This window comes from Vicia villosa, linkage group LG2 (assembly GCF_029867415.1).
Source record: "Vicia villosa cultivar HV-30 ecotype Madison, WI linkage group LG2, Vvil1.0, whole genome shotgun sequence".
Lineage (NCBI taxonomy): Eukaryota > Viridiplantae > Streptophyta > Magnoliopsida > Fabales > Fabaceae > Vicia > Vicia villosa.
The window spans coordinates 172633870-172659262 of record NC_081181.1 but is presented as its reverse complement, the minus strand read 5'-3'; the positions used below and the strand labels follow the sequence as shown (position 1 = coordinate 172659262).

The window sequence follows — 25393 nt, the reverse complement described above, 5'->3', positions numbered from 1 at the left end:
TCTATTGACTTTATGGTTTCGCAGATATACCGGGAAGTCAATTTCGCAGATATACCGGGAAGTCAATTTTTGTGCTGATATTCTAGCTAATATTGATTATAGTAGACGATTTGATTGGTTCAATTATGTTCATATTGATATTTTGAAGGATTTCCTTTTTGACAAGGAGGATACCTCTAGACTTAAACTTTGTTATTAAGGGGTTTTGATTTGGTCCCCTTGTATTTTGTATTCCTTCTGTTTTTTTGGTTTAATGGAATCATCATGTTTATTAAAAAAAGTTTATAAAGATGAGGCTATCCTAGATATCATCTTATCTACGTATTCGATCGTAAATTTGCGTGGACATCATTGTTTATACTTTTACATGTATTTTATGGGTATCTAAGTGCCCAATATATATTAAAATTTAATCTGAATTTTCAAATAAAGGTTTTTTATGTTTATATTTTTTATTAAAATTTTAATTATAAAGTTTTTAAGATGCAAAATATTTATTAAATAATTCTAATCAAAAGAGTGTTTATTAATGATGCAGATTTTACTTTTTTTTTATGCTTTTAGAAAATTAAAGTTGCAGTAAAATAATATTGAGTCAAAAATGCAACGATATACCACTAAAAGTCTAAGAAAGGAATATAAAAATAACAGCATATTTTCAAGACTTATCTGTTACACATAAAACATACCAGCATTGATTTTTTCTTTCATTCATTCTCCAAACATTTGCTTCATTCATGTAATGAAAACCTTTTCATCCAACTTGCTTTAAGAACCTTTAAACAATCGATTAAGCTATAAGAAATTTCACATTTTTCAGTTCAAGACTCAAAGCAAGATACACACATTATTACTAAGAGTCTCTAACCTAAATGCTAAATTTCCACAAACTAAACATAATATATCATTCCAACTTCAATAAGACTGATGTGAGGAATGTTAAGAGCCACGGCCGGACCCCTGCAATTCTTCCGCAGAAACGAGTACCCCATATCGATCACAATCTTTTTCAAGAACGACGATGATTTCCTTGCCTTCACATACGAGTGTCCCATTATGTACGCGATCCCCGCTTCTTTGGCTTGGATCAAATCTAGAATCTCTTCTTTAACAGCATTATCCAACCCGGGATTGTTAGGCACTTGAAATTTTACTCTACGCCTTCTGACTTGCGGGTTCTCGTCTTCGATGGTGGATTGCAAGCGTCGTAGTGTTATAGATCTGCTACTAGGGATGCTTTCGTCGATATCAACGTCTTCTTGCTCGGACGCGATCAAGGTTGGAGTTGATTCTAAGCTTCTGGTGCCTATGACAGCCATTCTCGCGTCAAATGAAGAAGAATCGGAACTTGAGAATTGCGGTTCTACAGCTTCCATTTGGATGAACTCCATTATGCTTTGTATGAGGTGGTTCTCAAACTCGCCGTCGTCCCTTTTAATGTCTTTGTAGCCGTATCGAACAATGCACCTATACATTCGAAACGGTCTTGGACAAGCTCGGCCTATCAGAAAGCGTTCTTCAGGCGAGACATGTGGAACAGGAACCGATTTCACGCAGACAAAAACCAGAACCTTGTGAAATGCAGGGAGGTTAGTTACGAAATGGGTGAATATCGCTGGTATTCCCGTCGCGAGTTCCGAGTAGATGAGACCGATTCCCGGGACACGAACAATTCCAAGACTAGGTCCCAAACCTAGTAACCATTTCAACGAAACTTTGTTGTGTAGATCGTATTTGTACTTCCTACGGATACCGTAATGCCATACATACATAACGACCAAAAAGAAGAACGACAGGACAAGAGGAACCCATCCTCCTTGGTGCACTTTTAGGAACGCCGCCGATAGATATACCGCTTCTACCACCCAAAAGAACAAAAGGAATAGTGTAGCAATCACAATGCTTTTCTGCCACACGAAGACTATGACTAGTGCCATCAGAAACGTTGTCACAAACATTACCGTCATACAAGCAAGTCCTGCAACCAAAAACAACCGGAAAATGAGCACTGGTTTCAACGTAAAAACACGTATATTGTTTCGAAATTAAATAAATTACCATAAGCATTTCCGATTAAGGTTGTGTCCTGAAATCCAATGGTTACAGCGAGAGTCAGAACCATAAGTATCCAGTTTATTTCTGGGATATAGATCTGTCCAAACATGTGTTTCGAGGTGTGAACAACTTTGACGCGGGGAAAACAATCAAGTGCATGACACTGCTTGATGATGGAGAAAGTCGCAGTGATCGAAGCTTGACTTCCAACAATGGCTGCCAATGTAGCAATAACAAAGACTGGCCAAAATACGGGTTCTGCCACAAAAGCCAAAACAGTAAAAACAAAAAAAAAAACAAAAAAAAAAACTATGGCATCATTATCAAGTGTCAACTAGTCAGAAACTCGGAAAAACTAACCAGGTATTGAGTCATAAAAACTATTTTGAATAGAGTCGAGGTTTTTGGATAAAAAAGCTGCTTGACCCATGTATTGCATTACCAAACACGGGTATATCACAACCGCAAATGCAAGCTGCATACAAACAAGAAAGTTCAGAAATCTCTTCTTGCAAACACAATGCAAAAGAGGTAAAACCAAATTATCTTAGTTGTCGAAAATACATAAAATTCAGTGAAGCGACAAGCTTACCCTTATTGACGTAGCAGTAAAATGGCCAAGATCTGCAAACATAGCTTCGGCTCCTGGTGAGACGCAAAAACAACATAATCATTCAACTTATCTCAGTGTTAAACATAGCTTCGGCTTTTTGTGAGTCGAGAACTAACATACCAGTGATACAGAGAAGTATCCCTCCGAGAGAAATCCAACCCTCGGTACCAGTCTTGATGAAGAACTGGATAATATAATGTGGCGAGATAGCAAAAACTATTTTTGGATTCCAGAGTATTGTATTATAGATCCCAATAATAAAAATCGATAGAAGCCAGATGATTACGATTGGTGCAAACATAAACGCAATTCTGTGTGTTCCACAATGTTGAAGAGCAAACATGCCAACTAATATGACACATGCTAGAAGAACGAGTTCACCTGAAAACAACATGAAACTTCTATGGTGATATAATATTTATCACTATAGGAGAAATTCATAAGCAATGATATGAACTGAAACATCTTTAACATACGAAAATTGGCTCACCGTTATTGAATTTCGTTATCGTAACTTTTAACCCTGATACCGATGCCAGAACTGTAGGGTAAGAGGCAAAATAATAGTGAGTTTCTTATCAGAATCATGATAATTTGATAGAAACCAACTGATTACAAAACAATATCGCAGAACTTCCCAGTTATTTTGTAAAGAACCAGTTTCTTTCATAATTCTTATGAAAAGTTTATTATGATGAACAAGTTAAAGGAGACGACTTGTGCATTAAACTTGGAAGGGCGGGTAATTTCCACAAAGTTGTATTTGCATTGTGACACTAGGATTATACAAAAATCGACTTACCTGAAATAGCTGGTGAAAGCACACCATCGCCTATGACCATACAAGCACCAAACAGTACGACAACAAGCAGGACTGTTCTTAACCGTTTGTGCTTCTCCAAAAACATCTTGAGCGGAGACGAGGCTCCTCCGGTCTGCGACGAGGGACCGTATTTGTAGGACGACAGCTCCTCATCGGCTGCTTGTTGATTGGGAAGCAAATTAAATTTGGCATGCCTACATAGCAGTGAATAGAGAGCAAACGTCCCACCTGACAATATTGGCATCATAATTAAAAGATTCGGTTCATAATCTTTCGACTAGAAAAATTAATTGAAAGGGAAAATAGACGTCGATTGAATACCTTCACCGTTATCATTGGCGCTCAATATGATGAATACGTATTTAAGCAATGGTATTAATGTAATAGTCCAGAAAATCAATGAAAAAACACCGAAGATAGTTTCTTCATCATGGTGATCCTTCAACTTTCCTTTAAATGTGCTTGTATAAACATAGAGAGGTGATGTGCTTAGATCTCCATATACTACACCAAAGCTTTGATATGCTAACAATAAATTCCTAGACAAGTTCATCCATGATAACTGCGGAGAAACCCAAAACAAATCAAAACATTTTCGTTGTTTAACTGGATAGTAATACAGAAAGAGTTATAAGTAGCACTGTTATCAAATATTGGTCATGGAGGCTCTATGGCAGATATACATGGCGGTTTTTGGGCTCTCCGGAATGGTAAATATCGGTGAATATTGCGGATTTTTCCGCCATAATCTTCTACAACGACGCCACAAAGCGGCCAGTATGGCGGTGCTACGACTGATATACATGGCATTTTTCGGGCTCTTTGCAATGGTAAATATCGGCTAATATTGTGGGTTTTTCCGCCATAATACTCTATGACGACGCAGCAAAGCGGTTGGTATGGTAGGATTTTGGCTCTCCGCCATGAACCGCGCTATCCGCCATAGACAACAACGATAAGTAGGCAATACAAAAAAAATATTGCAAGTAGAAACCAAAAATAGTGGAAATCCAAAGGAATCAATAGCTCTTAAGCCCCAACACCTCCGAACAAAGGTGTTTTGACTTTTGATTACGATCAATTTATTAATTTTTCCAATTATTACCAATGTATTCAAATTATTACCATTGTCGACATCTTTGTGTCTGTGCCAGTGCTTCATAGATTAGTGAGATGATATTTTTTCCTGTAACTATGTTATTTGCGCAAAGTATCGCCAACGACTTTGAAAATGACTAATCTTTGCAGGAGAATCTGGCTAATCACCTTTAGTGAGGTCTACCCTCAAAATTCAAATTGCCTTCAGTTGGCAATCTCCGTATTCACGGAGTCATCACATCGATGCCGTTAAATCAAGATTGGATAGTCCAAATTTCAAAGCAAATTTTGGTTTTTCTTAAACCAAAAATAACCCGCTTGAAACTCGGACAGTTCGATCTCAATCTAACCGCCCGCCACCGATGTATTGAGTGTGAGTGCCAGAGATTGCCCATCCGAATTCGAATTTGTCTCCCTTTCAACGAAATTGTTTCCCTCCACAAATATTGAATCCATAAATTGCACTAAAGATTATTTACTCAACTTAGTTGAAAAAAAAAAAACACTACACAAGAACAATTGAATCATACCGGTGGATGAAAATCCACACCAGAATATGGTTTGGTTCACTCCAGTTAATGAAACTTCACACCAGAATATAGTTTGGTTCAATACAGTTCATGAAAATTCACACCAGAATATGAACCACAAACACCTCTACTATGCTATTGCTTAAAAATCAACAACAACAAAAGTATTAACAGCAATAACAGTATGCTAAAGTTGAAAAGACATGAAACATGCTACAATTATTGGAATCCCCAAATCTGAGAAACTGTGTTGAATTGAAGTAAAAGAGAGTGAATGAAAGGGTTTACCTGAGAGGGATTACGAGAAGACGAAGCTAAGGATTGAGATTGAGATTGAGACTCCATAAAAATAGAGTGAGTTTGGTTTTTGTAAGAAAGGAATTGAAACAGTAACAGAATTATATAGTAAGCATGAGTCTCTTGTCTTGTCAGTTGTCTATGTTATGACCACAAATCATCTAATCTTATATTAATGCATTATTCTCCTCCTTCTCTTTGTCTTATTATCACTAATATCTTTTCTTATAAAATTAGTTTTTTTTATTTTTAATATAATAATTACCATAAAAATATATTTTAGACTCATTTTGATTTTTAACTTAAAAAAAAATATGTATTGGTCTCTCAATTCTTTGTTAGCCAATTTTTTATTTTTTATTTTGTTAGTTTTAGAAGAAAAATTAACATAATAGTATTAGTTTTGAATAGTTAAAGAATTAATATGAATTGTTTTAAATTAAAGAATCAAAATAAATTATAAAATATAAAAAAAAATTTAATTGGAATACACTGGCAGTGTAAAGAAGTTTTACACCGTCAATGAATCATAGTCGTTAATCTGTTGATACTGTGAAAAATTTTACACTGACAGTGCATAGTAATTAAACTCTAAAAAAAATTAAGAGACCAATATGAATCTAAAGGTATAGATAAAAGACCAAAATAGATATTTTATCTTAAATTTATTTAAAAAATAAATAAATAATATTACCTATTAAAAAATACTTTATAATATTCTAGAAAATTTATTATTTTTTTAAATGTATTTTTTTCTTTTTTTAAATTATTAAAAAGTTAATAAATATTGCTATTTTTTAAATAATTATTCTTCTTTTATTTATATTATTTGTTAATTAATTTACTTTAAAATTGAAAATTAATGATTAAAAAAAAAGTTACACTTATAAAGAATTTGGCTGGGCATGTGATATTAAGATTTGTATCACCATCCATATTAATGTTTCTTTATGTGTGTAATTTTTGTGCTTTTATATTTGTTGCTTCTTGAAAGAATCAATTTAGTCACACTTAACATCTCTTGTGATCATCTTCGTAAAGATGTAGTTAATCCAAAGTGGTGAAGTTTGTTTATAGCAAAGATGTAGTTAATTATTTGTTTGGTTTTGATGATGACGACCACATATGTCAAAGGATATATAGTGAAGTCTTTATTTATTAAAGATAGTTCAAGCGATCAAAGATACTCAAGATGTTTTATATAGTTATCCTATTGAATCAAGCTATTCTTTTGGAATGTACTCTTGAATATCAAGTCATATCTTTGAAGTCAACATTATGGCCAAACGAATTTCAAGTGAAGACTTATGTTTCAAGGCTCAGTGGTAGTTTGACCTCTTTGATGATGGTAATCAATTTGAAATTATCTCAAGCCTCATCATGCTAAAAGACTCAAAGTTCTTGAAACAAAATTTTGAAGCTTTAGGGTTGTGAAATAGAGGAGGTGTGAAAACTCATTTGGTCGTGTCAATTTGAGTGATTAGTGTCTTGTAAAGGCACAAGGGTGCTTTTGGAAATACTACGGCAAAATCACACACATACACACACTAAAAAACCTTTGAGAAGCGTATCTTGTTTTAGTAAAACCACCTGAAAATGTTTTAAGGCCTAACTATGGTAGAAGATTACTCTGCCTCAAGCCGATCATTCATGGTTATGAACCTCTTTTGGAGCTTCTTCCCTTTGAGGATCAATTCTTTTTTATAACCCGTGTCAGGCCTGAAGCTCATGCTACGATTTGTGACATAGATAATGGATTAGAGGGATGGTGTGTCGATCGGTTCCCCAAGTACTGGATTAGAGGGCTAGTGTGTCGATCGGTTTTCCCATATAGTGAAAATGTTTTCTTTGAAGAGGCTTAGTATCAGAAAGGTTGTTTGGTGAAGTTCATTGGTAATCTGGGATAGGGGAGCCACCCTAGTGATGAAAGTTAAGTGTTTAAAATATCTTATTGACGTCTAGTTGCTGATAACAGCCCGCTCCCGGTGGGAAGAAAAACCATCTCTGGTAAGAATTGAACTTTTTAGTTTTCTGGTATTTTTAACTTGCATGCCTCTAGTGTATATGTTTTACTCGTTACTGTGCAGGGAGCATGTGTAATGAAGAACAATTCCAGCTCCTACAACGGGGAGTATGGCTGTTCAGGAATGATGTTGCTGCAGAAAACCTGCTAGCTTCATCAAATGCCCAGGTCGATTTGCTCGTCCTTTACTGATAGGATCTAGATCCCGCTCTACTGAAGGTCGTCAACCGCCTCCTTTGGATGAGGATTATGCTTACTTGGCTAGACTTTCTAGACATGTTATTGAGGAAGAAATGGGCGAGCTGACAAGGTGTACCTGGTGCGCTTCAACTGCTTTGGATCTTGGTGCTTCCTATCATTGGAAAGATTTTTGGTCCGATTGAATCGCGCTAAAACATATGCATCTTGAAGCTTCAACAAGATAAGTACTTGCATGAGGCAAAGGAAGCTTCTACCTCTCTCTACAGTGAAGGACGTTTTACTTCCCTTGAAGCTCAATGGCTCTTTTTTTGACCAGATGGCTTAGCTGGTGAGGACCGTGGCGATAAAATACTAAGACTTTCTGTTGTTCGAAGAAGTATAAGGACTGCTCACAAGGAAATAAAGTTCTTACGCACTCAGAATGCTTCGCTAACTCAGCAGTTGGTTGACTGTACGGGTTAACCCTTGAGGCATTTTCCAATTCATTTGAAAATATTTTGGATCAAGTTCAGTATTTTCAACGTCCTTTTACATTCTCCAGGGAGTAAATCTTACTGAATATAGTTGTCGTAGATGTGAAAATCGTTTGTTTGCGGAAGTAGGCCTGGCAGGGACCTTGTCCGGCGCCTTTTTTGTAGTACTTATGTGATAGTACTTCGTAATGAAAAAGTATGTAAGAAATACATTTGTATTAAATGAAATTCTTTTGTTACTTGCTTAAGGTGTTTTTTTATAATCTTGAGTACATGACTCTGGATTTTTGTGAATTTACAAGGTCTTCCTCGAAGTTAATTGGCGTCACCATTTTACGTTGTTTCTCACAATCCCAAGTACATATCTCTGAGTCTTAATGGACTTGTGAGGTCTTCCCTCAAATTTAATTGGATGTTGCCGCGACAATGAAGGATAAAAATGAATTTATTAGGCTTTTGGTACATGTTTCAAGGTATTCGACATGGTCTTGAGTGCACAACTCTGAATCTTTATGATCTTGTGAGGTCTCCCGCAAAGTTTATTGGACTTCACTAGGGTCGTTCCCGATCAATAGTATTTTTGCGTTTAAGTTAGGATCATTATTTTGGACGGGGGCTTAATTGTAATTTATCAATAGTGTATTATCTCTCGAGTAAAATATGTTTCTATAGGAAGTTGTTTTGTTTAGGGAATTGTCTTAGGAAATTTCCCATTAGTTCGTGAGTTTTTCCAAGAAATTCATGAAGATTAACCAGCAAAATCTCCACAAGGGTTCCTAAACACATTCCGATATAAAAGAACTATCAACTCAAAATTATCTTGTGAAATCTCATATTGGTTCCCGAGTTCATCCAGGTATAAAAGCTTAATTGATTCGAGAGAAGCATGTGTAAAATCCTAACTCAATTTGAGGTTAGCCCCGGTTCGGTTTGGGAGATAGCCAACTTAAAACTTCATCTCATTTCGAAGGATAGTCTGTGTAAAACTCTATATTGGTTTGAGATCAACTCGTGGAAAATCTCAATTTGGTTTGGAGGATAACCACTTTAAACCTTGTTTATTATTTGGTTGAAAGTTAGCCTTTAAACTTCATTTTCTTATATAAGGAAGTTTGTTGACACATCCTTCTAAAATCTTTCAAGATTAGTGGATACTCTAAAAAAGAATTCTTGATAATATGAGTAGGTCAATTTAGGTTAAACATATGTATAAATCTCTAGTGTATTTCTCTCTCCCTTATCTCTATTGCATTTTAGTTATTTTCTTTCTTTTGGTTTTTGTTGTTTATTTACCAGTTTGTTTTACAAAATATTTTCAAACTTAGATTTTTGAAATGATTTTGTTTTCAACTAACATTTTTTCAAACCCACATAATTCGCCTTTTTTTTGTGTATGGAGTTACATGTCCAACATTCCTCATTGTATTTTCTCAAGAATATATATATATATATATTGTTCTGGACTGGGCCAAGGTTAGGCCCACTATGATTTTCGGCCAAATAAACCTCAGAGGCCCACGTTCCTCTACGGCCCTCCTACGCACTTAGGATGCCCACCTTAGACATGCTCGGCTGCCCTATATCCCCGGAGCATATGACACCCGACATGCTCGGCACGGACGACCCCGCAAACACCTTCGTTGCCGAGGACTCTGCTCCGCGCAGGGTTCCTTCACATTCAACCCTCCGAACAACTCGGATTCCACGTGGCTCCTGAAAGACCGCGTCTCCCTGTGTTAGAACAAGATTTGTTCTGATCAATTATCTTAGTTTTGATGATAACAATAATATGAATTTTGCTTAAGATAATATGGTACTCTAATCCAATGCAATTTCCTTTTCAGGAAATATATAAAGAGTATGCATAATTCAGCGCTCAGAAGCTTTGTCTCAAATGGTTCAGCATGCAACATCAGAACATGGTCTGGCAAGACATCAGAAGATGGTCGAAGCAGAATCAGAACATGGATCTATGGAAGCATCAGAAGAACATGAGATCAGAAGCACTGAAGTTCTGATGGTATCACGCTCAGAAGCACTTCAAGGTCAGAAGATCAGAAGATGCTATGCACCAAGCTGTTTGACTCTGATGATATTCAAACGTTGTATTCACAAACATCAGATCAGAAGAAAGTACAAGTGGCAGGCTACGCTGACTGACAAAAGGAACGTTAGAAGCTATTAAAGGCAACGTCAGTAGACACAGCGTGAACAAGGCTCGAGGTAGTTGACAAAAGCGTATAACATTAAATGCGATGCTGTACGGAACACGCAAAGCATTAAATGCACTCAACGGTCATCTTCTCAAACGCCTATATATATGAAGTTCTGATGAGAAGCAAGGTTAACGATTCTAAAGCAAAACAACTCATATCAACTTGCTGAAACTCTGTTCAAATCAAAACTCAGAATCTTCATCTTCATCAAAGCTCACTACATTGCTGTTGTAATATATTAGTGAGATTAAGCTTAAACGTTAAGAGAAATATCACAGTTTGTGATTATAGCTTTTAAGAAGCATTGTAATACTCTTAGAAAGATTACATTAAGTTGTAAGTAACTAGAGTGATCGTGTTGATCAGAATACTCTAGGAAGTCTTAGCTTGTGTCTAAGCAGTTGTAATTAGAGTGATCACGTGGTGGTCAGGATACTCTAAGAAAGTCTTAGCTTGTGTCTAAGCAGTTGTTCCTGGAGTGATCAGGTTGTGATCAGGATACTCTAGAAGACTTAGTTGCGGACTAAGTGGAAAACCATTATAATCCGTGCGATTAGTGGATTAAATCCTCAGTTGAGGTAAATCATCTCTGCAGGGGTGGACTGGAGTAGTTTAGTTAACAACGAACCAGGATAAAAATAACTGTGCAATTTATTTTTATCTGTCAAGTTTTTAAAGCTACACTTATTCAAACCCCCCCCCCTTTCTAAGTGTTTTTCTATCCTTCAATTGGCATCAGAGCGCCGGTTCTAAGGTGCAAGCACTTAACCGTGTTTAGAAAAGATTCAGGAAAAGAAAAACGCTTCAGTTAAAAGATGGCTGGTGAATCTCAAGCAAATCCAACTCCATCTGGCTCTGCTGAGCAATACAACGGTAACAATGGTTATACTAGACCACCAGTATTTGATGGTGAAAACTTTGAATACTGGAAAGATAAACTGGAAAGTTACTTTCTTGGTCTAGATGGTGATCTATGGGATCTTCTGATGGATGGTTACAAACATCCAGTAAATGCCAGAGGCGTAAAGCTGACAAGGCAAGAAATGAATGATGATCAAAAAAAACTTTTCAGAAATCATCATAAATGCAGAACTGTTTTGCTGAATGCTATCTCTCATGCTGAGTATGAGAAGATATCTAACAGGGAAACGGCCTATGACATATATGAGTCCTTGAAAATGACTCATGAAGGAAACGCTCAAGTCAAGGAGACCAAAGCTCTTGCATTAATCCAGAAGTATGAAGCCTTCAAAATGGAGGATGATGAAGACATTGAAAAGATGTTTTCAAGATTTCAAACTTTGACTGCTGGATTGAGAGTTCTTGACAAAGGCTACACCAAGGCTGATCATGTAAAGAAGATCATCAGAAGTTTGCCCAGAAGATGGGGCCCAATGGTGACTGCATTCAAGATTGCAAAGAATCTGAATGAAGTTTCTCTGGAAGAGCTCATCAGTGCCTTGAGAAGTCATGAAATAGAGCTGGACGCAAATGAGCCTCAAAAGAAAGGTAAGTCTATTGCATTAAAATCTAATATCAAGAAATGCACTAACGCTTTTCAGGCAAGAGAAGAAGATTCTGAAGAATCAGAATCTGAAGAAGAAGATGAACTGTCCTTGATCTCCAGAAGGCTAAATCAACTCTGGAAGAACAAGCAAAGGAAGTTCAGAGGCTTCAGAAGTTCAAAGAAATTTGAACGTGGAGAATCTTCTGATGACAGAAGATTTGACAAGAAGAAGGTCATGTGCTATGAATGCAATGAGCCTGGACACTTCAAGAGTGAATGTCCAAATCTTCAGAAGGAACATCCCAAAAAGAAGTTTCATAAGAAGAAAGGTCTTATGGCAACCTGGGATGAGTCAGAAGTTGATTCAGACTCTGAAGATGAGCAGGCCAACTGTGCGCTGATGGCGACAGAAGATGATGGATCAGAATCTACATCAGAATCAGATTCTGAAGAGGTATTTTCTGAACTTACTAGAGATGAGTTAATTTCCGGTCTAACTGAACTTCTGGAACTCAAGTCTCAGATTAGTCTCAAATACAAAAAGCTGAAAAAGCTATTTGAATTTGAAACAAAGAAGCTTGAGTTGGAGAATTCTGAATTAAAAGAAAAACTTTTAAAATTATCCAATAATGTTGGATCTCCTTCTGATTCAGAAAAATCCACTCCTAGTCTAAACCATATTCTGAAAGAATATGATTTAAGTTTCAGGAAGTTCTTATCTAGAAGCATAGGCAGAAGTCAACTTGCTTCTATGATATATGCTGTGTCTGGAAATAATAGAGTAGGCATTGGTTATGAGGGTGAAACCCCATACAAACTTGAACCTGTTGATAAGATGAAAATCACATACAAGTCATTGTATGATGAGTTCAAGTATGGCCACTCACATGATATTAGGCACACATCACATGCACAGAAGTTTAACACTGTCACACACACTAAGAAGCATGTGACACAACCTAGGAAATATCATGAAACTCACATTAAGAATTATCATGCTATTCCTCCTATTGCTTACAATGTTAAACCCAAGTTCAATCAGAACTTGAGAAAATCTAACAAAAAAGGACCCAAGAAAATGTGGGTACCTAAGGATAAGCTCATTCCTATTGCAGATATCCTTGGCTGCAAAAAGGACAAAGCACAACATGTCATGGTACCTGGACTCTGGATGCTCACGACACATGACAGGAAGAAGGTCTATGTTCCAAGACCTGGTGCTTAAGTCTGGAGGAGAAGTCAAGTTTGGAGGAGATTAGAAGGGCAAGATAATTGGCTCTGGAGCTATAAAGTCTGGTAACTCTCCTTCCATTTCAAATGTACTTCTTGTAGAAGGATTAACACATAACCTCTTATCTATCAGTCAATTGAGTGACAATGGTTATGATATAGTCTTTAATCAAAAGTCTTGCAAGGCTGTAAATCAGAAGGATGGCTCAATCCTATTTACTGGCAAGAGGAAGAACAACATTTATAAGACAGATCTGCAAGATCTTATGAGTCAGAAGGTGACTTGTCTTATGTCTGTTTCTGAAGAGCAGTGGGTCTGGCACAGAAGATTAGGTCATGCTAGTTTGAGAAAGATTTCTCAGATTAACAAACTGGATCTGGTCAGAGGACTCCCTAATCTGAAATTCAAATCAGATGCTCTTTGTGAAGCATGTCAGAAGGGCAAGTTCTCCAAACCTGCATTCAAGTCCAAGAATGTTGTTTCTACCTCAAGGCCATTAGAACTCTTGCACATTGATCTGTTTGGCCCTGTCAAAACAGCATCTGTCAGAGGGAAGAAATATGGATTAGTCATCGTAGATGATTATAGCCGCTGGACTTGGGTAAAATTCTTGAAACACAAGGATGAGACTCATTCAGTGTTCTTTGATTTCTGCATTCAGATTCAATCTGAAAAAGAGTGTAAAATCATAAAGATTAGAAGTGATCATGGTGGTGAATTTGAGAATAGATCCTTTGAAGAATTCTTCAAAGAAAATGGTATTGCCCATGATTTCTCTTGTCCTAGAACTCCACAGCAAAATGGAGTTGTAGAACGAAAGAATAGGACTCTGCAAGAAATGGCCAGAACCATGATCAATGAAACCAATATGGCTAAGCATTTCTGGGCAGAAGCAATAAACACTGCATGCTATATTCAGAATAGAATCTCTATCAGACCTATTCTAAATAAGACTCCTTATGAATTGTGGAAGAATAGAAAGCCCAACATTTCATATTTCCATCCTTTTGGATGTGTATGTTTTATTCTGAACACTAAAGATCATCTTGGTAAGTTTGATTCCAAAGCACAAAAATGTTTCCTTCTTGGATATTCTGAACGCTCAAAAGGCTACAGAGTATACAATACTGAAACATTGATTGTAGAAGAATCAATTAATATCAGGTTTGATGATAAGCTTGGTTCTGAAAAACCAAAGCAGTTTGATAATTTTGCAGATTGTGATATTGATATATCAGAAGTTGCTGAGCCAAGAAGCAACGCATCAGAAGCAGAGCTTCTCAGAAGCAAAGAATCTGAAGATCAAGTATCAGCTTCTCTGGAGGATCTAAGCATTTCTGAAGAACCGTCTGTCAGAAGATCATCCAGACTCATCTCTGGTCATTCAGAAGATGTCATTCTTGGAAAGAAGGATGATCCAATCAGAACAAGAGCATTCCTTAAGAACAATGCAGATTGTCAATTAGGTCTTGTATCTTTGATCGAGCCAACTTCTGTTGATCATGCTCTAGAAGATCCAGACTGGATAATTGCTATGCAAGAAGAACTGAATCAGTTTACAAGGAATGATGTTTGGGATCTTGTTCCTAGACCAGATGGATTCAATATAATTGGTACAAAGTGGGTCTTCAGAAACAAGCTCAGTGAGAGAGGTGAAGTGGTAAGGAACAAAGCCAGACTGGTGGCTCAGGGTTATAGTCAGCAAGAAGGGATTGACTATACAGAAACCTTTGCACCAGTGGCCAGGTTAGAATCTATTCGTCTATTAATTTCATTTGCCACTCAACATAACATCACTCTCTATCAGATGGATGTTAAGAGTGCCTTCTTAAATGGTTATATAGATGAAGAAGTTTATGTCCATCAACCTCCTGGTTTTGAAGACTCTATGTCTCCTAATCATGTTTTTAAACTTAAGAAATCATTGTATGGATTGAAACAGGCTCCCAGAGCTTGGTATGAACGCTTAAGTTCTTTCCTTCTGGATAATGGTTTCACTAGAGGAAAAGTGGACACTACTCTCTTTTGTAAAACCTTTAAAAGCGATATTTTAATTTGTCAAATATATGTAGATGATATTATTTTTGGAACATCTAATGCTACACTTGGAAAGGAGTTTGCTGAGTCTATGCAGGCTGAGTTTGAAATGAGCATGATGGGAGAACTCAAGTATTTCCTTGGAATACAAATAAATCAAACATCAGAAGGAACGTATGTTCACCAAACCAAGTATGTGAAGGAACTTCTGAAGAAGTTTAATCTTCTAGACTGCAAAGAAGCCAAAACTCCTATGCATCCAACATGCATCCTAGGTAAGGATGAGGTAAGTAAGAAGGTAGATCAGAAGTTATACAGAGGTATGATTGGATCTCTTCTATATCTGACGGCTTCTAGACCTGACATTCTATTCAGTGTTTGTTTGTGTGCTAGATTCCAATCAGATCCTAGAGAATCTCACTTAACTGCTGTTAAGAGAATTCTAAGGTATCTGAAAGGTACTACTAATGTTGGCTTAGTTTACAGAAAATCTAAAGAATACAACTTAGTAGGATTCTGCGATGCTGACTATGCTGGAGACAGAATTGAAAGAAAAAGTACTTCAGGAAGTTGCCAATTTCTTGGAAGTCATTTGATCTCCTGGTATAGCAAGAAGCAAGCAACTATTGCTCTATCAACGACAGAAGCAGAATATGTCGCTGCTGCTGGTTGCAGTACACAGATGCTCTGGATGAAGAGTCAGCTGGAAGATTATCAGATATTTGAGAGTAACATTCCTATATTCTGTGATAATACTTCTGCCATATGTTTATCTAAGAATCCTATTCTTCATTCAAAAGCTAAACATATCGAGATTAAACATCATTTCATAAGGGACTATGTTCAGAAGGGCGTTATTTCTTTAAACTTTGTTGATACAGACCATCAATGGGCTGATATTTTTACAAAACCCCTGGCTGAAGATAGGTTTAAGTTCATTCTGAAGAACATCAGTATGGATTTATGCCCAGAATGAGAAGATGAGAAGTTCTTATGTATGAGTATCTTCTGAAATGAAAGTGGATTTTTTTTTAATCAGAAGTTCTGATTGAAATCAATTAGAAATTATGATTCAGTTATTACTAACGTTTCATTGTCTAAGTTGATTCAGAACCTCTTTTAAAGCAAAACAGCTGTAACGTTTTATCTCGGGATGGTAAACCTGTCTTTACTGTCATGGATAAGCGCGCGTGCAGTTGAAGGGACGCCGACCATAGGTAACTGTGCAAGTCACCTCATTTGTCTTTATTATCTCTCCTCATGTCACGTAACATTAAATGCTATTCATCATTCGTTTCATTTTATTTTCTTTTAAATACTCTTCAAACACTTCTCCTTCCCTCTCATATTTTCTCTATTCACTCTATCTTTTTGCATTCATATCAAACCCTAGCTGTTCATTATCTGCAAATCCATCATGAACTCTTCATCAAGCCCAGGAAATCATGAAAATGATCAAAACAACAAGAGAAAAGCTGTTGAAACATCACCTTCCAAACCCAAAAAGATAAAAATCACCTATGATCCTCTCAAGGTGAATCCATTCGAAGCAATGTTATCTGGAAACTATTCTAGACGTGTGTTTCATCCCCCTGGTGAAAGCCCTCCATCATCTCCATCTTCTTTCTCATCTTTCTACTTTCAAGACTCAACTTCCTCCTCATCTAACCTTTCCTCTCCCTCAACCCATTCCAAAGAAATCTCCTCATCTTCACCTGCTGAGAATGTTGTCTCTGATAAAGATTGTGGAAGATCTGCATCAGAACCAAGTCTCCCTGACCCCTCGCCTGGAAGCCCAAGAAGCAGTCAATAAGGCGTTTCGCTCCTTCATGGCATGCTGGCACAGCCTTTGTCTTAGCTAGGGTCTTAGGTTTTGGTCTTAGTAGTTTTTCTTTCCTTGTTAAACATCTTCTCATGTAATCCTTTCTAATTATCAATGAAAACTTTCCTTGTTTTACATTCCAGTGTTTTATTTGTCGTTTTATACATCTGAATCTTTTAGAATATTCTTTTTGATGTTATGACAAAAAGGGGGAGAAGATAAATGATAAATGATTTGATTAATCTATCAGTTGCTGGGTAAAGCTCCCACACATTTACTAACAGAACTGCAAGTTCTATATGGTTTAAGTGTTTTGCAGGTATAAAGAAGTGAAGAAAATCTTCAAAGCAAACACAAGAAGCAAAACCATAAGAAGCGTTATTCTGTAAAAAGAATAAGCTTATGGAAACTGAAGCAAGCTGAGTGCTGTCAAGCTTCAGAATCAGAAGCACTGAGAATAGAATTTGATCCAAAATTTGTCTATTTGCTTTGACAAAATTCTATTTGCTCTGATACATTTTATGTTCTGACTCGTTCATGCTGACTTTTGTCGTTTAGTTTTTTGTTCTGTAACATTTCAGGATGTAGAGATGCTCTGATGATGCTCTGGTACATTCAACAGTGTTCTGATACAAATCTAGCATGAAGTGATGTTGGAAGAAATTCAAAGCTCTGAAGCTATCCGAGGGAAGCAGAAATCAGAAGCTGTGAATGTTCTAAAGATCCAGAAAACTCAAGTTCTGAAGCTGTCCTAAATGGAAGCAGAAATCAGAAGCTGTGAATGTTCTGAAGATCAAAGAAATTCAAGTTCTGAAGCTGTCCTAGATGGAAGCAGGAATCAGAAGCTGGGAATGTTCTGAAGATCAAAGAAATTCAAGTTCTGAAGCTGTCCTGAATGGAAGCAGGAATCAGAAGCTGTGAGTGTTCTAGGGATCTAAAGAAATTCAAGTTCTGAAGCTGTCCAATGGAAGCAGAAGTCAGAAGCTATGAATTCTCTGAAGACAGAAGCTTATGTGATCGTCTCTACCGAAATAATCAGGGAAGTCTTTTATTAAAGTTCTTCGAGTATTTATTTCAGGGGGAGATTATTTATCTCAGGGGGAGATTGTTAATCTCAGGGGGAGACATATTCACATGCTTATGCTATAGCTGTGTAATTTGTCTTTTGCCGTCTGTTCTTTCTGATCGCAAATTCATATCATTTATATATGTTTTTGTCATCATCAAAAAGGGGGAGATTGTTAGAACAAGATTTGTTCTGATCAATTATCTTAGTTTTGATGATAACAATAATATGAATTTTGCTTAAGATAATATGGTACTCTAATCCAATGCAATTTCCTTTTCAGGAAATATATAAAGAGTATGCATAATTCAGCGCTCAGAAGCTTTGTCTCAAATGGTTCAGCATGCAACATCAGAACATGGTCTGGCAAGACATCAGAAGATGGTCGAAGCAGAATCAGAACATGGATCTATGGAAGCATCAGAAGAACATGAGATCAGAAGCACTGAAGTTCTGATGGTATCACGCTCAGAAGCACTTCAAGGTCAGAAGATCAGAAGATGCTATGCACCAAGCTGTTTGACTCTGATGATATTCAAACGTTGTATTCACAAACATCAGATCAGAAGAAAGTACAAGTGGCAGGCTACGCTGACTGACAAAAGGAACGTTAGAAGCTATTAAAGGCAACGTCAGTAGACACAGCGTGAACAAGGCTCGAGGTAGTTGACAAAAGCGTATAACATTAAATGCGATGCTGTACGGAACACGCAAAGCATTAAATGCACTCAACGGTCATCTTCTCAAACGCCTATATATATGAAGTTCTGATGAGAAGCAAGGTTAACGATTCTAAAGCAAAACAACTCATATCAACTTGCTGAAACTCTGTTCAAATCAAAACTCAGAATCTTCATCTTCATCAAAGCTCACTACATTGCTGTTGTAATATATTAGTGAGATTAAGCTTAAACGTTAAGAGAAATATCACAGTTTGTGATTATAGCTTTTAAGAAGCATTGTAATACTCTTAGAAAGATTACATTAAGTTGTAAGTAACTAGAGTGATCGTGTTGATCAGAATACTCTAGGAAGTCTTAGCTTGTGTCTAAGCAGTTGTAATTAGAGTGATCACGTGGTGGTCAGGATACTCTAAGAAAGTCTTAGCTTGTGTCTAAGCAGTTGTTCCTGGAGTGATCAGGTTGTGATCAGGATACTCTAGAAGACTTAGTTGCGGACTAAGTGGAAAACCATTGTAATCCGTGCGATTAGTGGATTAAATCCTCAGTTGAGGTAAATCATCTCTGCGGGGGTGGACTGGAGTAGTTTAGTTAACAACGAACCAGGATAAAAATAACTGTGCAATTTATTTTTATCTGTCAAGTTTTTAAAGCTACACTTATTCAAACCCCCCCTTTCTAAGTGTTTTTCTATCCTTCAGGAACTTCGGAGCGGTTAACCAGGACAGAGGGCATACACGCACCTCCGATATTTCCGCTCAGGAAACCTGGCAGTCTCCTAGTTGGGCTTGGGGATCCAACCCAATAGCGAGATCATGGCCCAGCGCTGGGGGCTATATATACCCTCTTTAATTAGAGGGTCAGGTATTCAATTCTTACTCACTCTTAGCTAGTACTTGCGCTTCTTTGCTCGTCAACTTACTTTGGCATTGGAGTACCTTGCAGGTACACCCCCCTTCTCCTTCCTAGAAGATTCAGTCCGAGCAGCCTACGACGATTCTTCTGATCAGGTACGATCAGTGGCGCCGTCTGTGGGAAACTTGCTTCCCCATATTTAACGAACAAAGATCAAAGCTAATCATCTCCAATCGTCATGGCTGACAACAACAACAACATCCCAAGCGCCGGCCCTTTCCTCCTTCACGAGCTGATCGAGGAATCCTCCCGCGAGCTAGCTAATCATCGTCGGGGGGATCGTCGGCGACAAAGGTCCGGGCATATAACCCAGGACACTCAGCTGCTGCAGGTCCTACAACAGGTCAAGAATGTTGACCATGTTCCTCCAGAGGGGCACGTTCAGAACGGCGAGCAGATCCGAACGACCAACGGGCCGGAACATGGCCAGAATGTGAATGAGACCGACCTCCGAGACGGGAAACATGCTTCCTCATTCACCCACACCTCCGAGAGGCGGAGAGCCCGTCATGGAGAGGAAGAGGAACCACTCAACATTCCCGAGGACGCTGACCCCATCACCGTCCGCTTGCTCAAAGAAATACAATTGACGAATAGCCTCCTCAGAATCTAGGACGACCGAATTCACGAACTGGAAAGACAGCGACGACGTCGCCCCTCTCCGCGGAAGCACTACAGGTCACGCTCCTATTCCTCCTCGCGCTCACCGCCGAGAAGATACCGTCGGCGTTCTCCATCCTCTTCAAGGTCTCCCCAGAGAAGACATCGCCGCCGGAGGACCCGTTCCCGTTCTCCACCCAGAAGGAACAGGAAGAACCAGAAACCTGAAGCCGCTGAACAAAGAAGCCCCTCCCCCGAACAGGGCCGTCGGGGCCCCTCCAAAGCTGCGTTGGGTGACAACCAAGAGGATTCCCGATGAAACAGGCACTACCATTCACCAGGACCAAGCGACGAGGAGGACTTCCGCAGCCCCTTGTCCGCCAATATCCGGAGAGCCCACCTCCCTCGGGGGATGGAAAAACCGCCAGTATTGGACCAATACGACGGGACCACTGACCCCGACGACCATATTCGGAGCATCGAAGCGGTCATGGACTATCACGTCGTCAGAGGCTCGATCAAGTGCCGCACCGACCACCCTCAGGAAGGGAGCGATGAATTGGTACAGGAACCTCCCTCCGAACTCCATCCATTCCTGGACCGAGCTCAAAGAACTCTTCTTGAGCCACTTCACAGCCTCCAGACGACAACCGAAATCGGAAGCCAATCTCGAGGCCGTGGTACAAGGACCCAACGAACCTCTTCGGGATTACCTTGAAAGATTCAACAAGGAGGTCGTCCAAGTGCAGACGGCCGACTACATGAAGAGGTACATCTTGGAGCGAGGACTTCTCCCCGGCAGTGACTTCAAGAAGGCCATTAAGATTGAGAAGGTGCACTCGATGAATGCCCTCCTTCGCAAAGCAAAGGCATTCATCGACTTTGAGGAAGGCGAGGCAGCCGCGATCAAAGCCTCGAGGGGCAGTGATGCCGCTCGCAGCTCGAACCTCGAGGATCCAGGGTCACGCCGGGGACAAGACAAAAGAAGGGACGACAGGTCCCGAGATGTCAAAGAACGGCGAGGACCGGCAGGGCGTTTCAACGACTACACTCCTTTGAACACCTCCCGGTAGAAAATCCTGGCCGACTGCTGTCATACCCCAATTTTTGACCTAAGATACCACCTCATATCATTGCATATGCATCATTTGCATCTCTAACAAATTGCATAGCTTGTGTTTGTTACTTGTGACTCAGCAGGGTTTAATCAAGAAAACACTCATCAGTACAAGTAACAATCAATTAGGGTTTTGTTCTCCCTTCATCTCAAATGAATCATCTTCATCAACAATTAACATTTGGTCCTAAAAAATCCATCTCAACAAGCTCAAAGGCTCTGAATCGACTGAATTAGGGTTTTGACTGAAGTTAGCATACTCCTGACTTTTGCTCAGGATTTGATCTAATGACTTGGGACATGATATCAAGACCTCAAGTGCATCATTTTGACTTAATCCATTGGCTCATCTTCTGCACAAAGATTGATCAGACAAATCCTCAGATCAGGGTTTTGAACTATCAGGGACTGAAATCAAGGATCACATTTGGGAAACCCTAAAAACCCCCAGGAAGTCAATCAAAGGTTTCAATCATCCTCAAATAATCCCTATGACAATATACAATGGAAATTACATCTCAATTCAAGATCCACAGTCATCAATTTCATCAGGTCGACAATTAGGGTTTTTGACCTAATTCACTGAACCACTGACTTTTTAATCAGGACATGGTGCTACAACTCAAACCATGGCTCAATATCCTCTAATGCTTCAATGTGATCCATTCATACCATTCATTTGGTGAGATTAGCCTGTTTCATTTGAAATCTCCAGAAACGCGATTCGTCTGAAAAAGTCAACTGTACAAGAACACCTTTGACTTTTGGGAATTTTGGTCAACCATGACTTTTGAAGTTTTGAATCATCAATATATGATATATGAAGTAATTTGATCAAGAAAAATCAAGAAAATCAATCAAAAATCAAAAAGTCAAAAGTTTGACTTTTCATACTTAGAAAAATTTCTAAGTGTTTTTCATGGTTTTTTCCAAACTTTGAAAGGGAATTTCTCAAAATTTCACCTACAAACTGAAAAAAACTTCCAACATGAAAGTTGTAGATTTTGATCCAATAAACAACTTTGACACATATAATTTTTTTCCATAAGATCAACCATTTAAGAGATATGGAGCTTCAAAGTTGGTACTTTTTGAAAACTTCACTTAAAACTTCATTTTTCTCAAAGTTCATGGATCTTTTTCACCCATTTCCTTAAAGAGTTTGAAGAAACTTTCAACTAGGGTTTTGAAGTGTGTAATATGAGCTTTCCAAAATGTCAAAGAGCATGAAAAAATATGGAGTGTAGCCATGGTTTTGAATTTTGACATTAGTGAACTTTTCACTTGAAATTTCAAGTCATTTTGCCAAAGTTATGAACCATTTTGCCAAATGATCCAAGTAATGATGCATAGATGCAATAATTGGTAGATATTTGCTGATTTGAGATCAGAATGGAAGAGGATAAGAAGCTTGAGAAATAACCATGGTTAAGTCACTTTTAACCATTTGCATTTAATGTGAAAGATTCCATTTTATCTCTTAAGCCAAATCATCACTTCTTTGATCAACTTGCAAAGCTCTTCATTCAGAATCCTTGGCCTATAAATAGAGGTTCAAATCACTCTTCAAATCACACCAAAACCTCATAAACATAGGTTTTCTCTTCCTTTCTTAGAATGCAAGTTTCATGGTTTTCAAAAGAGGTAAAATTCTCAACCTCTAAACCTTTGAAGTTCTAAGCAAAGTGATGCTTCTAACACTTCCCAAATACCATATGGAAGTTGTTTAAACCTTTGAAACCTTCCAAAAACACCTCAAACTCAGAATCATCATCTCACCTCCATATATGCATATAAAGAACCTTATCATGCCAAAATCCACACAAGCTCATTTCTGTCCAAACTAATGCTTCTAACACATCCTATATACCATATATAAGCTATCCCAATCATCATCCCTGACCTGTAACTCCAAAATCACTAAGCTTGATCCTCACATGAACCATACTGCAGATCGAGTTCCATGGAATGATCCAGATGTTTTCAATCCACTCCAGGCATTCAAACACCTTCCCTAAGGTCCATTGAAGCTATCCAGATCATCAAACAACTTCTGTAACACCTCTACTGAAGAATTCGATTTCCAGTTTTGCCATTTTTGAGGTAAGTACACTTGAACTTCAAACTCTATTCTCCATGCATCATAAATGAAATATGAACATACCATCTTGTTTCTGCACACATGAGGATCATTAACTCTCAATCAATTGCATCATAACTTGCACATACGCGATTTCAGATTGAATCATAAGATTAGGGTTCTTCGTGTTCATCAGAGAATTAATGATCTTAGAGTGAAAATAAATAAAATTAAATGATACCATCATGTTCCTTGTGAAAAATCGAGCAAGATAGGCTATTCACTTGATCAAAATGATTCAGTTTTCAGATTTTTCAAATTCAAGTTAGGGTTGTGTTCTTGGCGCCAGATTTTGAAATTGAAATTAGGAATTGATTCAAAATATAATTCATTCGTTGCAAATGTTAAACAGACCACGCGCGTGGTCCAATTGGCAAGTGTTTTAGCTGGTGAGAAAGAGGGCGTGGGTTCAAGCCCTAGTGGAGACAAAACCATTTTTTTTACCACTTGTTTTCTTTATTTTTTTACACAACTTCATCAATTAATTTAACCAATCAAATTAACTCATTTTAATTTCATTTTTTGTACACTTCTCATTTAATATATGTATTTTATGAATACCAAAAAAAATCACCAAAAAATATTTATTTAATACATTTTTAAATAGGTTTAAAATGACATGTTTTTAAGTGTTTTTTAATACTTTAAATTTTGTTTTTCATTTGATTTTTCAAACCTAATCACTTGTAAATATTTTTGTGATCAAACCCTAATTTTTTAGGTCTTAATTAAGCATTAAAATTTGATTTTTACTTAATTAAGTTGACTTTTGTCAAATTCAAATTGTTTTAAAACAAACGATCATTCTTTTCAAAACAATAAACCATTCCTTTTTGAAACTATTGATTAAATCTTTTTAATTGATCAATTGATTTTCAAAACGATGTGGGGCCTCTCGAATATTAGAGAGTATAAGTCCCTTTTCTTTTTCTTTGTACAGTTTTTTTTTAAACAGAAAACTTTTTCCGAAACTTCAAAACAGTTTTTTTTTAACAACAAATCACACATCTTTTTCAAACCATCCACCCTGTTTTATGAAAATAAAACAGGGGCCTCTCGAATATTAGAGAGTATAAGACCCACTCCTTTTATACAGTTTTTCTTTGTACAGAAAACTCTTTCAAAACAATACTTTTCAAATTGTTTTCAAAACAACAAACGACGCGTCTGTAAATAAAACGATCAACCATGTTTTGTAAATATACCATGGGCCTCCATGTAGGTATAAGTCCCGAGCCCTTTCGTACATACCCATTCCCGTACATGAAATTAGGTATTTCATTGTACGCCTTTTTGTACATACACCTTTTTGTACATATCTCAATCTGTTTTTTAACTTTGAATAACAAACCAAAATGAAGGTTTCTTTAAATCTTCCCAAAAATACCATGGGCCTCCATGTAGGTATAAGTCCCAAGCCCTTTTTGTAAATACCTGTTTACATAGCTTTGAATAAATTCAAGTGGACCTCTCCTCGAGTATGAGTCCCGAGCCCCTATATATACAAATGGAGCATGATTACAGGTATATTTCCTTCATAAACTCCATTATATACACACACTCTGTCATATATAACTGTTCATGTACTTGTTCATGTTTGTTTGTACTTGTTCATACTTGTGATTGTGTTATATGCTTATTCAACTTAGTACAACACTAGGTTCCCCATAGCCTCCTATTGGGCTTCGTGCAAAGAATCTCCACTAGTTTAGGTTAGGACATAGAGTATGGTTTCCCGGTGAAATCGCTCTAAGAGCTCAAACCAACTATACCATGCCTCCCCTTGGGCTTTGTACAAACGAGTGACCCTCCCATAGCCTCCTCTTGGGCTTACAATGCAAGGACCCTGGATTGTCCCTCCCATAGCCTCCTCTTGGGCTTACAATGCAAGGACCCTCGGATAGCCTCCTCTTGGGCTTCGTACAAGGACCCACGGGCTTCTTATAAGC

At 37.8% G+C, this 25393-nt stretch overlaps 1 protein-coding gene across 1 annotated transcript; it reads right to left on the bottom strand.

Annotated features, from left to right (window-relative positions):
* Positions 1 to 634: 634 nt before the first annotated feature.
* On the bottom strand, positions 635 to 5554 carry LOC131652981 (potassium transporter 4-like). The gene is made up of 9 exons (XM_058922985.1): positions 5408 to 5554; positions 3813 to 4053; positions 3471 to 3719; positions 3159 to 3209; positions 2789 to 3049; positions 2648 to 2700; positions 2416 to 2530; positions 2059 to 2313; positions 635 to 1978 (listed from the first exon to the last, which is right to left on the bottom strand). The coding sequence occupies exons 1-9, from the start codon at positions 5462 to 5464 to the stop codon at positions 891 to 893; spliced, it is 2370 nt and encodes a 789-aa protein (XP_058778968.1). The 5' UTR covers positions 5465 to 5554; the 3' UTR covers positions 635 to 890.
* Between the last annotated feature and the right edge of the window lie 19839 nt (positions 5555 to 25393).